General features: G+C 39.9%; 1 protein-coding gene across 1 annotated transcript in view; it reads left to right on the top strand.

Moving 5' to 3' along the window:
• LOC149218539 (P-loop containing nucleoside triphosphate hydrolases superfamily protein) overlaps positions 1 to 13,013 on the top strand; it is a 254,923-nt gene extending 241,910 nt beyond the window's left edge. Inside the window, exon 7 of the mRNA XM_089384086.1 lies at positions 12,512 to 13,013. Coding sequence (XP_089240212.1) covers positions 12,512 to 12,791 — 280 coding nt within the window. The 3' untranslated portion in view covers positions 12,792 to 13,013. The remainder of the gene's footprint in view (positions 1 to 12,511) is intronic.
• The last annotated feature ends 794 nt before the right edge of the window (positions 13,014 to 13,807 follow it).

Genomic DNA, 13,807 nt, shown 5'->3' with positions numbered 1-13,807 from the left:
TATCAAATTCTTGAAATGAATTTGCATGTCCGAATCTATCCAAGCGATCAAGTTGCTGCTCGACAACATTGTCAACTTTGGAAGATTAAAAAAAGATCACATCTCTAGATCAACATTGCACGAAGTGGGGATGTTTTTTGGAAGCGGGGACGCAGAAGCGTCATTTCCCAAAAATCTAGGAAGCGAAGCATCTCGGAAGCGTCTACTATATATATATTATATATTTTTTTGCATTTATATTATAGAAAACATCCAAAATACCAAATTAGTTGTAGAAGACATGAAAACATGCATATTTTTACATAAATCAAGATAGATATGACATCCATTGTACATCAATGATTAATTATTCCAACATCAACCATCTACAATCTAGATTCCTCTTCTCTTGTCTAGCCTTTGCCTCTACTTCAATTCTATAGGGATTTTAGTCAACATTGCCTAATTTTAATCGAACTACTTAATCCATGCCTTATAATATGGTAGAGAAAGCTTAACGTGCCTGATCAATGATTTTGACTTGAGTGAACGGTACATAATTGCTAAAGGCCATGACAAAGGAGTTCAACAATCAATAACACCAACACTAGGGTACATATAGGGCTTGGTGCCCTTGATTAAATGCCAATCGCATGCCCTCATACATTATACAATCCAATGAAACGCCACAATCCCATTGATCTTGAAAACTGTTAAGTCTGCTAAATTTTGAATGGGATATGAAATTATATTTTTTCCATGTGAAGTCTGATGAGGTTGGAACCACTCTCAAACATCCTTAGTCATTTCATGGTAATGTTAAAAATTAAAGTAGAAGGATGGAAATGCAAGATAAAGGAGAATGTCGCTTTTACTTTAAGAATTTATTATTACCATCTAGGGAGCATCTAGGGAGCATTAAGAGGCACCTTGGGAGTATTCGGAAAGTTTAGTTCCTCACATAACAATTCGAAATTTGCAAAAAAATAACAAAAAAAGCCATGCGGAACCGTGTGAACCGTCCACCTTCTCTCGGATCCGATCGCGATCCATGGTGGATACATCCCTGAACCTCCACAGATCCGCACCCGATCCTTTCCGGATTCGTGGATCGGGCCCCCACGGATCCAATTTTCCAGGAATCACCAAAAAGAGGCAGAACTGCGGATCTGATTTTTTGATCTGCGGTTCCGTCGAAGAATCGGTGGCAGATCCATACGTGATGCAGATTTGCCTCCGCATCCTTGGTGGGGGGGGGGGGGAGACGGTTCCTGCAACACTGCTCTAGATACAACAAAATTATTATTAACTTCATCATAGAGACGGTATGCTTTGGAGGTATTTGAATACCCCAAGAAGATACACTTACGACTCCTTGCACCAAGTTTGTTTCTTTGTTCCTTTGGTATCAAGGCATAACAGGTGGAACCAAAGACCCTGAGATGCTTTACCGAAGGAATGTGGCTGTACCACATTCATAAGGAGTCTTGTTTCTAATAGCATTAGATGGACATCTATTCTTTACATATATAAAACATAGAATTGCATCAGCGCAAAACATCAATTTTACTTTCTTGAAAAACATCACGGAACGTACCATATTTAAGATTGTCCTGTTCATTCTTTCAGCTACTCTGTTCTATTGGGGATTATAAGGCACAATTGTTTGATGTTTGATCCCATGCTGGCGAAGATAGTTTTCAAATTCATTTGAAGTGTATTCTTTTCCATTATCAGTGAGAATAGAGCCAATATGAGATTGTGCATCATTTTCAATCCATGCATGAAGGTTCTTGAATGTTTGAAAAACATCATATTTGTTCTTCAATAAATAAACCCAACACATTCTTGTGTAGTCATCAATAAATGTCATCATATATTTATTTCCATCTGCAAAAGAAACAAGCATTGGGCCACATAAGTCTAAATGAATGAGTTCAAGTTTTCTATGTGCTCTGGAATGTGAATCATGAAAATATTGTTTGCCGTGCTTTCCTAAGATACAAGCATCACATTGCTTAAGTTTCCTAGGAATTGTAGGCAAACCAGTAAAACCACTTTTCTTCAACATACGAAGGTTGTCATAATTCAAGTGTCTAAATCTAGCATGCCATAAAATACTTGATGGAAATGTACCTTCATCATAATGAGAACTGTATGAGAAGTTTTGTGCATGAGCAGAGGTGCCTTGCAGCTTGAGAAGTCTTTCTTCTTCTATCCTCGTCATGACAAGTGAGCTATCTGATGCTTTTATGACTTCAACCTTGCCATCAAATATATGAATGGAGTGTCCTTGCTGGCGGATGTGGACTAAAGACAACAAGTTTCTCCTTAACTATCGAAGATATAAAACATCATGCAAAAGAAAGCCTGGAAGACTAGGCAATTTGAGCCAAATGGTGCCAAGCCCTGATGGCTTGAGTTTTGATTTGTCTGCAAAGTATATTGCTCCATCATCATTGTCAGTAAATTCTTCAAAAAAATCTCTCCTAAAAGTCATGTGGCAAGTTGCTCCTGAATCAAGCAACCAATCATTTTTCCAAGAAGCAAGTGAAGCATTAAACAAGTCTTCAATTACTCCAATATTACAATGTGCCACAACATAGTGAGCAGATTTGGGTGCTTTACCTTTCTCTTTTTCATGGGTTTTGCCTTTGGCTTCATTTCTTTCCTGCTCAATTCTGTCCCAAGGCAACTTACATGTAGATGCATCACGCCCATTTCTATTGCAACGTATGCAATAAAGATCAAACTTTTCTCCTTGAAAGTGTCTGCCCCCTGCATCTAAAATTTCTTCTTCCTCTTCCACTTTGGCCACCTCTTCCTCTAGAAGAATCTTGAGCATGATTCTTCTCTCTATGTGCAAGACACACAGCTTCTTCAGAGCATTGAGGAGCTGTCTTCTTCCCCAAAACCTTCTCTCTCTCAGCAAACTTCTTCTCAAGGGAGTCAAAGGTAATCTCCTTGAGGTTTCCACTTGCTTGTAATGACTCAAGATAATTTGAATAAGTGAGATATAGTGCCTTGACATAAGTTATGAGAGGAATGTCTATTTGAACACCAGTGGTTTTGATATCATGCATAATAGATCTTATGTCTGATGCTAAAGCAAGAGGGTCATCATTTTTCAATTCAAGACTGAACAATTTAACCATTAATTGGACAACTTCAAGTTCAGAGTGTGAGTCATAGAGTTCCTTCAACTTCTGTATGACTTCGAAAACATTTGAAAATGGTGAAATATGGCGACTCACCTCTTCATTTACAAATGCTGCCATCAAGGCATATTCCTTGCTGTTCTTGTTTTCCCAAATGGCGATCTCCTTATCTGAGGTGGGCTTAGCAGGTTCATTATCTCCTTCCCCTACACAAACTCCTTTCCACAACTCATTGAAAATGAGAGTGTGTTTTATCTTCTGCGACCATTCTGGATAGTTCTCTTTCCCAGAGAGGACTATTCCAACAATTGATATTAGTGAATGCATCTTAAAAATGTACTTTGCTACCAATATATTAAAAAATGCACTTCTAGTGTTAAAAAAATGCAGTTCTGGTGTAAAATTGCAATTTGATATATATGGGACAGAGGTATTATTTCGGGTAGTTGTTATATGGGGGAGGATATATATGGGAAAGGGAGTATGTTGGGGAGGGAGTATTTAGGGAAGGGTGTATATGGGGGAGGGGTCAACGATTGACCGAGAGTTGACAACATTATATGGGTGGAGGAGCGTGTAACATAATACACAACGTAGAAACCGATGGAGAAACTGGTATGGAGAAGCCGGTATGGCAGGGTGGTATGTAATATAAAAAACCAGGAGCGGATTCACGTATGGACCGGGGTTGTATGGATTGTGGAGTCGATTGTGGAGTGCGGTGTGTAGGGCGTCAACTCTGCGTGGGAGGACCTAAGGTATGCAGGTGAGGCGTAGGGCACCGTCTGTGCATGAGAGGAGCTAAGGAGCCAGAGTCAAGGTACGCAGGTGAGGCTGAGGCTTAAGGGAGAGGACTTGTAAAAACTTGAGTTGTAAAATGTATACAACGTTTGTGGAGGCAGTGCGCAGTTGGGAGAGGGACTTGTGTAGGGGGGAAGCGTTATGCAGCATTTGCAATGGATTGTGGTATGACTGTGGCCCGAATGCAAGTGGACAAGCAGACAGGTGGTGTGGTGCTGGAGTATTACCAAACGCATACCAAAATTGCATCATAGTTAAAAAAAATCACGTTGGATTCACCATACGCATACCATTCATGCATTCAATAAAACTAATGCAGAGGACAAAGAGCAAGGCAGACTATAGGAATGGGGAAGACTGTAGAAATGGCAGAAGGGACTTACAAGGGTAGGAAAGCTAAAAAAATGGTCTTGGCTCTGATACTATGTTATGCCAGGAGGTTACTCCACAATGTGGATTGTGTTTTTGCATTAAGATTGCTCATGGATATATACATGGAGGGAGAGACCCTTGGGCTTCACCTCCCAGTGTCTCTTCATATTCCTATTCTCCTTATTTACAATTTACATTATTTTACATATATTCACCCAATCCCAATGATTACGCATCAACAAGGTAGAAGCGAGCAGATTATGGTACATGAGTTACACCAACCATTGTTTTTCCACCTTTCTTCATATGCCTTTTTCCTTTTATAATTTTTCTTTGGTTAACTACTCAGGGCTCAAGGGAATGAGAGCATGATGTGTAAAGTATAGCAGTGGATACCCCTTTTAAGGTGGGGCAGTTCATTTCCCACCAAGGGTTGGGACAATCATGGGTTCCTGAATGATAGAAGAGGCTCATCTAAGGCCTATAGGAACTAGGGTGATGGCCATGGGAGGGGGTAGAGCTCATGTATTGGCTTTTGCCCACGTGCTAAATGTGTTTATCCCAACCATCTTTTGTATTTTGTGGTACACTTTCTTGTTGAATGTGGCCAATTATGCTTTTTCTTCTCTTTTCTTTTGCATCAACCTTCGGGCATTGTTCCAGGCCCGATCCAAGGTGTGGGCAAAGGGGAGGGGGTGGCTGACCCTTTGTGGAACCAGTGGACACATGTGGACCCGAACGAGAAAATAGATGAATGGGTGTAAAATGAGTGGAAGGGGAGTGATGTAGGTGGTATCGGGAAGCGGGACCACACAACCAAAATCAGGATTTCTCGTGTAGTGCCTGTGAAAATTCCTACACTGAAGGAACCCCTACTGCAGCAAATCTAAATCTACTTCACCTACTTGATTTTTAAATTACATTCATCAAGTTATTCTTCTAAACATTGAAGCAAATGACATCTGTAGCCTACACTAATTAAATATTTGATCTCATGAAACAAAAAACAGAGCAAAGAACAAGATACTTAGGACACACTCATTTTTGTACACAATATTCCCCGGAAAAACCCAATGCGAGACATCCAGTGCAACAATTATGAGGGTTTATTATTATGTAGGAGAAATATTTGAATACAAATCTAAGATGCTCATCTAGCAATCCTTTATAGAGAAAATGCTGGCGGAAAATCTGAGTGAGTTTTACCTCACTTCACCCGGCAGAATTCCAACTGATACGACACAAGACTGGCTAATTCCAACTACTTCTGCGTTGTCCCTGCGTAGGCCTTGCGTCAGCCTTTCAAGCTCTGCGTTAGCTCTTCTACCCTCTGCGTCAGCTATCCCGACAGTTTCGGTTTCTGCGTGATAGGCAACTTTCCCTTCTGCGTTGGCCTTTCTAGCTCTGTGTCAAGGCTGCATGGGCCTAGACGAGACCAACGTCAGCTCTCCTAGCTATTGTGCTGCCTCTCTACAAGCTCCCTCCGCCTCTCTGTCAGTATTCTTCGAAAAGTCCTCCCGGAAGCTCACTGGCCCTGTGTTGCTGAATGATCACTTAGTTCGAATTTCTCAGCTTCCTAGCCCCAAAAATCGAACTCTAGATCAATTCGTTCTCTCCATGTGTGTTTCCAAATGAACCCCAAGCCTCCATCTTATACTGTTCTTGTTGAGTTTTTAGCGACCGAGATTAAGTTTGTAATCAACGACTAAAATTAAAACATGACTTGATTCACCTTCTAGATCATTCTCACCCATATTTTGATTAATACCCATTAATATTTTAATTTCCCTAAGTTTAGACTTAGGAACTCCATTAAAAATATTAATTATTTTAATAAAATACAATCCGTGTGGAATTTCACCAAACGGTTTCTGGGTTCTTTAGAACTCATGTGCCTTAATCTCTCCACCAATTTTCAAGGCTAGAACACTTCCGATGCTACCAAAAACTAACACTCCCTCTTAGCGAGGAAAGTTTTCTAGCAACAATGTCCACCTGCATGCTGCTCTGTTTCTGAAGCACCTCCTTTTTGCACTGTTGCTATCACCAACATTGTGATGTTGCTGCTATTGTACTGCTACCCATGACACTGCCACTGCCACTGCTGCATCTGTACTACAACTCCCTCTCAAATGCTGCATCTGCTATGCTGCTATCACTGCATCTGTACCGCAACTTAGTTGTTGAGAGAAGAAATTGAAAAACATCCAAAATTAGTTGAACTTAACTGTGTTCAGCATAATACAATGAATGTTGGAATTTGACTGCTACTAGTCTCTGACCCTCTGAATCTTCTGCGCTACTACTGACCTCTGCACTGTGCCAACTGCATTGTTGCCAACCTTGCTCTGCACTGATCAGTCTTTGGTCCAAAGCTACTGCATCTATCCTCCAAACACCCCACTGCATCATCTGACACTAAGTCCATCTCGCCACTACTGAATGTTGGGCTCTCGTAGAAAAAGGAATTGATCCAAGAGGTGGACTCCTCAAGGATCCTGCCCACATGTAGTCCTCCCGACTACAACTCAATATCGCCCCATCTCCCTCCTGGAGATGCGTGGGCACTCATGGCATACTCTTCCTCGTCTATCTTCGCGACTGCAACCTTTGGATCATGCTTCTCGTCCTTATCCTTTTGCTTCAAAGGACACTGAGATGCAAAGTGACCCATCTCGCCACATCTGAAACATTTCACCTTCGAAATGTCCTTCCGCTTCGGCTTCTGCTGTCCCATTGATGCTAGAGTTTCATTTTCCTCGTCCTCCTTCGTCTGTGTGCCACTCCCACTGCTGTCGTTGAAGTTGACCTTCACTAGGTCCCTCCTTAACTCCTCCTGTTGAAGAGCCGCTCACATCTCCTCCCATGAAGGTAGTTTTTCCTTGCCCAATATGCTTTGGACGAAAACTTGCCATTCATTTGAGACTCCATTCAGGGCTATCCTCACCATCGCGGTTGGTTGAGAAGTGGATCCCACTGCGGCAAGCTGGTCTCTAGTGTCCTGAAGACATTGAAGATAGAGGTTCACCCCTTCTCCTTTCTGCTTCAAAGTCCGCTGCAACTTCTGCTGTAAATACATCTTCCGCTATTCGAAAGAGCCTTCATACAGAGACGACAAGGCTTCCCACATCTCTTGGGTTGTATCCTTGCCTTGCAAGTGTGAGACCACATGATCTTGAACTCCATCGAGAATGAGCCTCTTTGCCTTCCCCTGCTCGGCCTTGTACTTCTTTTGATCGTTGTCAGCAGGAACAACTACAACACTTTTGACGTAGGCCTCGAGATCATATTCCTCCAGAACAACTAAGATTCTGGTCTTCCATATGACATAATTGGAGGCTTCGTCCAACCTGTCTTGATCTTTGAGCCCATGCGATGCCATCTCACCCAACTGTCGAACTGACTCCTCTAGTCATTGGTTAGCACTGCTCAACTGCTCAACAAGTGAGAAATTCAAACTTTCTGGCGAAAAGTTCTCTGAGGAGAAAATTCCCCTTCTATGTGTCTTCGTTATTTTCTAGCAGATTTTTGCCTCGGCAGAAATTGCACCCTTCAAGCACTGTGCTAAGGCTCTGCGTCACTCCCTCTGCCTCTGCAAACTTACGCACTGGAAATCGTATCTCTTTGTCGTCTCACTTAGAGAGAGATTTTCTCAGATCTGCTTCTCGGCAAGGACTACGCAATCCCTTCAAGGGGATTCGAATTTGCTGCCAAGTGCAGCTTTCGGCCTCATTGCTCAGCACTGGATCTTCTCTTCCTGTTTCAAAACCAATGCTCTGATACCATGTGAAAATTCCTACACTAAAGGAACCCCTATTGTAGCAAATCTGAATCTACTTCACCTACTTGATTTTTAAATTACATTCATCAAGTTATTCTTCTGAATACTAAATCAAATGGCATCTACAGCCTACACTAATTAAATATCTGATCTCATGAAACAGAAAATAGAGGAAAGAACAAGATACATAGGACATACTCATTTTTGTACACAATAGTTCCCGGAAAAACCAAATGCGGGACAACCGGTGCAGCAGTTCTTAGGGTTTATTATTATGCAAGAGAAATATCTGAATACAAATCTAGGATGCTCATCTAGCAATCCTTTACAGAGAAAATACTGGCAGAAAATCTGAGTGAGTTTTATTTCACTTCACCCAGCAGAATTCCGGCTGATCCAACACAAGAGTGGCTAACCTCGTCTACTTCTGCGCTGGCCCTGCGTCAGCGTTTTAGGCTTTGCTTCAGCTATCCCGACAGTTCTGGCTTCTGCGTGATAGGCAGCTTTCCCTTCTGCACTAGCCTTTCTGGCTCTACGGCAAGGTTGTGTGGGCCTAGACTGGCCCAATGTCAGCTCTCCCGGCTACTGCACTGCCTCTCTGCAAGCTCTCTCCGCTTCTCTGTTAGTGTTCTCCGGAAAGTCCTTCTCCCGGATTCTCATTGGCCCTCTGCTGCTGAATGATCACTTAGTTCAAATTTTTTAGCTTCCTAGCCCCAAAAATTGAACTCAAGATCAATTCGTTCTCTGTGTGTGTGTTTTCAAATGAACCCCAAGCCTCCATCTTAGACTTTTCTTGTTGAGTCTTCAATGGCCGAGATTAAGTCTTTAATCAACGACTAAGATTAAAACATGACTTGATCCACCTTCTAGATCATTCTCACCCATATTTTGATTAATACCCATTCATATTTTAATTTCCCTAAGTTTAGGAACTTCATTAAAAATATGAATTATTTTAATAAAATACAATCCGGGTGGAATTTCACCAAACGGTTTTTGGGTTCTTTAGAACTCATGTGCCATAGCCTCTCCACCAATTTTCAAGGCTAGAACACTTTTGATGCTACCAAAACTAACAGTGCGAACCCAAAAGCCAAATGGTCAGTAAAGGAGGCCCTATAGGACTAGGATACAAGGGTAACCACGAAATCGGGCAATGGAGGCAAGAATATAAGCCTAACCCACTCTTTCTGCTGAATCGCCTCACCAATCTATGTCCAAAAGTGCCCATGACAAGTAAGGAAAATTACTCAACTATACCAATGAAAAGCCATACCTTTGGGTTTGGAAGGCCCACCTTCAAACATATATTCATGACAAGTGGTTGAGGGACCACATGATCGGCTCAGGTGGTGAAGAAAATGGCACATCGAGTTATTTGGTGGCTACAAGGGGCTGCTGGCTGCTGGCTGATGAGGACCATCTAGGAGAAAATTTTCTCCCATACACACTACCGACCTACAGGTGGTGGGTAACACACCTAAAATAAGAAAGGAACATACACTTAACATCTAAATAAGTGGTACCAAAAGTATCTTCACCATAGAAAGATGCTGTGATGCCTGAAATTATAGGATAATCGTGAATGAAAAATGTGGCACAACTAAAGGTAGCAGGTTAGTGCAAGAGGTCATCAATCCAGTGTCATTCACAGGCATAAAGTCGCCCAAAATCTGGAAAGTAATGTCTTCTCTGCCGGTGGCAGGGCATCTAGTAGAGTCTTGCTGCAAGAAATTGGCAAGTTCTTTATCTGTAGTAGAAGCCTTAGTGGATCCAAGGTCAAGGACAAAATTTTGATGGTAAGAGAGAGTTCTGTGGCCTATTATAAATTTTTTCTTTTGAACCTCAAGATCATCGTTTCCCCCCAAGAGGGTTTGACATGAAAAAATATATACCATCCGACATTTCAAGGTAAAGGTGTGCCATGGCCTCAGTGGAAGTATTGAAGGCCACAATGCAAGTGTATTTTTGCTGAGGTAAACCTCCAAGAATTTGCTATCATAAAATAGGACAAGTTAGTCTAATGGAGTTAATGCATATTCTGTCCAGATTTTAGATGCTAAAATGATTTTTGAGAGTCAACAAGTGATCCCAATTAGTGAAGTACAAACCTTTGTGAGAATAACATTTTTTTTGCAACCTGGAATGCTTTGGTTGCAATTTTAAATCCCCAACATTTATGCATTACAGATAAGACATGTGGAAATGATGGGATGTTAGTGAAAGTTTCTCATCTTGTAGAAAGCCTTCATTAACTTTCAAATATCATGATCCTAAAAACCTTTTTGTGTATTTCAACATGAAAATTTTCCAGTTTGAATCAATGTTTTAAAACTTGGACTTGGCCTTGGAATTGGTCTAGGATTTGTTCACACTTGACTCAAAGAGTTCAGAATTGGACCAGTTTGAATTTTTACGACTCAGTTGATTGCAAACTAGATGGAATATTAAAATTATATGCAAAAATATATTTTAAAGATTCCAAACCATTAGAGACAAAATATGCAAAGTTTGCTCATGCATATACCATGCAATGGTGAATATATCAAAATGACATTGAATGCAGTACATATATGAAACAAAATACCTAATCATTGAGGTTCTAAATAGCGTCTAAAATCCAAACAACATGCTACAAGTTACTAGCCTACTGCATGTCACTGATCAACATAATCAATCATCAAACTCATCACAGCTGTTGAAAATGGGATCCTCAGAATGAGCTAATGTTTTTTATGCGTGGTGCTACTCCTACTAGTGCATCCAAATCCAAACAAATCCACCCAAGCTCATCAATATCAGGATTAATCTCTACCATGTGAGTCTCTCTACCCATTCTGAGGTTGGATCAATATCATCCAACACAATAGGATCTATATAAGGTCTTCTGTTCAGTAACGGAAGCAGTTATTTTCACATTCTGAAACTCATACTTGTTAGGACTCAGGAGTTGGAACTGCTATTTTTGGCATGTCTATATTTCACAAGTGGCATGTGGCAGAGGACTAGGGTGACATTTGGCATCTTTTGATGGTTGAGTGGACTTGTCTTCAGTTTGATGCAGTTCAGTTTGCTGGAATTCTGGAATCTGCCAAGTCTGCTGAATTATGGTTGGGATATGATATTCTATTTTCATTGTATAAGGTTCAATGAGGTTGGAACCCCTATCAAACATCCTGAAACAATTAGTGATAATATAAAATATTTAAAAACTTTTTCTTTTATTTATATTTCCCTTTCAACCTTTCTATTATAAAAAAATTATGTTATCATACCCGGTGGGCTTGTGGCTCCAAAAATTCCAATTGCTCACAAATGATCAATGAAGTGTGTTTTTAGGGTTGAGGGTGAGAGAAACTTTAGGTTGGATATTTTTTTATAAAATATTGTTTTTTCCCCCAAAATGGCACCCCAGCTTTAAGGAACCAATTTGGTATGGACTTGGTTGAGTTGGGCCAGTTTGGCGGTCAAGTTAGTCCCCTCGAGGGTCAACTTGGTCAACTCAGCTGAGTTGGACCTGTTTGATGGCTGTGTCAGTGCAAGTTAGGCTGAGTTTTAAAATACTGGTTTGAATTCTTATGCAAGTTAGCAACATAGAACAAAAACCAAAATGCTACAGACCTTTGCAACTACTATCATGTTCTTCACTTTGAGCACTATGGAGTGAAATCTCTTGGAAATAATAATTTTTTCAGGACAGAAAAAGCATAATTGTATTTATATAAGAAATATAAAAGGGTCAAAATGTACATTCATCCGAAACATAGAAATATGTCTCATAGATCTTGGAAATAATAATTTATAGTTTTTCTGGCTTCCATTACACCTCTGGGGTATGCCAATCAGATATTCCCTGAGCTGTATAGCTAGTACATGCTTGATCTTTAGCATGGGCAAAATGATTGGACTTGAAAGACGTCATCTTCTGAGATTCCAAAGAAGTTGCTGTTGAAATGTCCATGCTATTTCCTTTGAGGTTCGGATTCTCATTTAATCAAATAATCATACCCAGCAGCTTCAATATGTTTCTTGACGTCTTACATCCTAATGTGTATAGTGCATGCCAGATTTTAATGAACTCTGTTTTACACTTTTAATTTTTTACTTCATCTTAAGGATTGCTTCTTTTTAGATTTTAAATCCAATTTGCAAGATACGGGGAAACGGGTATGCGTTTCTGAAACAGAAACACGCTGGAAATGTGACCCCCCAAAAATTTGAAAACGGGGAAACGTTATATATATAGACTTGGAAATAAATCACTATGAATAAATAAGAATGAACATTTAAAGGACAAGCAATGTTCCACCATCGCTTATGTTGAATGTTCTTCCATGCAATATGTTTGATTCCTTTCTATTGTTAGTGTTTGCTGTAAATTGTTCATATTCATCTCATGTCTTTTATTGCTGAATAACAGGCTGCACATAATCGTAACAACTGAGAGTCAACTTGATGGAAACACCCTCAGCGAAGTACAAATTGTCATCATATATGACTTTCCATCTGCCCTCCAAACATACATAAAACTTCTGACTGGAATGGCACGTTCTTCAACTAATGGCATCTTGTACAGTTTCTGTTCTGGAAGTGATGCACCTCTTGCAGCACAGCTAATAAAGCTGCTAGAACAATGTTCACAGCCAGTGCCACAAGCTTTGCAGATGTTGGCTGATGCAGATTCTATCATTCAGCAGTAAATGCTTATTTTGGGAAGTCTTTTGGCATTATCTGAAAGTGGGTTCAGTAATTAATTGATAATATACTGTCAGTATGAAGCAGTGATTGCTATTATTAGCTGGAAATTTCCAGTTTTCAAAAGCACCAAAATCTAATCTCTGTAATCTTATTAATTTCCATTTATGTATGTTTATGATAATGGCACCTCCATTTTTGAGATATAATTTGGGGAATAAGCACAACTAGATGTTAGAAAAGTAATGTCAATTCATCTTTTGTATGTAATTAGAAAAGTTCTTCTAGATTGAAGGGGATAGAGATGCATTTTAAAGTTGTTGGATAACATTATCATTGATATCAAGACCTAATCCTAAGAAACCCTATGCCCTAATCCCTTGATGAAACCCTAACCCTAGTCCTTGAATCTTTAGCTCATTCCCTACAAAAATCCTATAAACAATTTTTTCCAATTCCTAGATTCCTAAACCCTAATTCCTAAATTTCATAATCCCTATTTGACACAAAAATAATAATAATAAAAAAGAAGACCTGATTTCTATTCCTATTTACTTGAGACATAAAAAATTAATAATAAAAAAAGGGACCTAATTGCCTATTCCTATTTATTCTTATTCCTATCTCTCTATATCCTATACAAAAATCATCTTCCTATTCTCCTATTCGATGGCTGAAAAATAACATGATAAAATTAAAAAATATGTACTCCTGAGTCCTATCTACAAGTCAGCTTTAGCTCTTTCAAAAGTTGGCTCACTAAGCCAAGAGATACACTATGTATTGACGGTAAAGAACTCTCAAAACGAATCATCGGAGCCATCAATACAAAGTTTGGCAATAAACGAGGACAAGTTCACATCTTGTGAACTGATTGGACATCAGAAGTTAGAACATCTCTAAAAGATTTCGGACAAAGTGAACAAAACTTCATCTACAGCTCTGTACTGTGCAAAAAGGCATCAAAAACTCGGACTATATTGGCATCTTCAAGGCTAACTCTCGGACTATTGAAGGCTCC

Source organism: Pinus tabuliformis, chromosome Q (assembly GCF_031772625.1).
Source record: "Pinus tabuliformis cultivar Carrire ecotype Pingquan chromosome Q, CPIR1, whole genome shotgun sequence".
In the NCBI taxonomy this organism is placed as follows: Eukaryota; Viridiplantae; Streptophyta; class Pinopsida; order Pinales; family Pinaceae; genus Pinus; species Pinus tabuliformis.
This window is presented reverse-complemented; position numbering and strand designations above follow the sequence as displayed.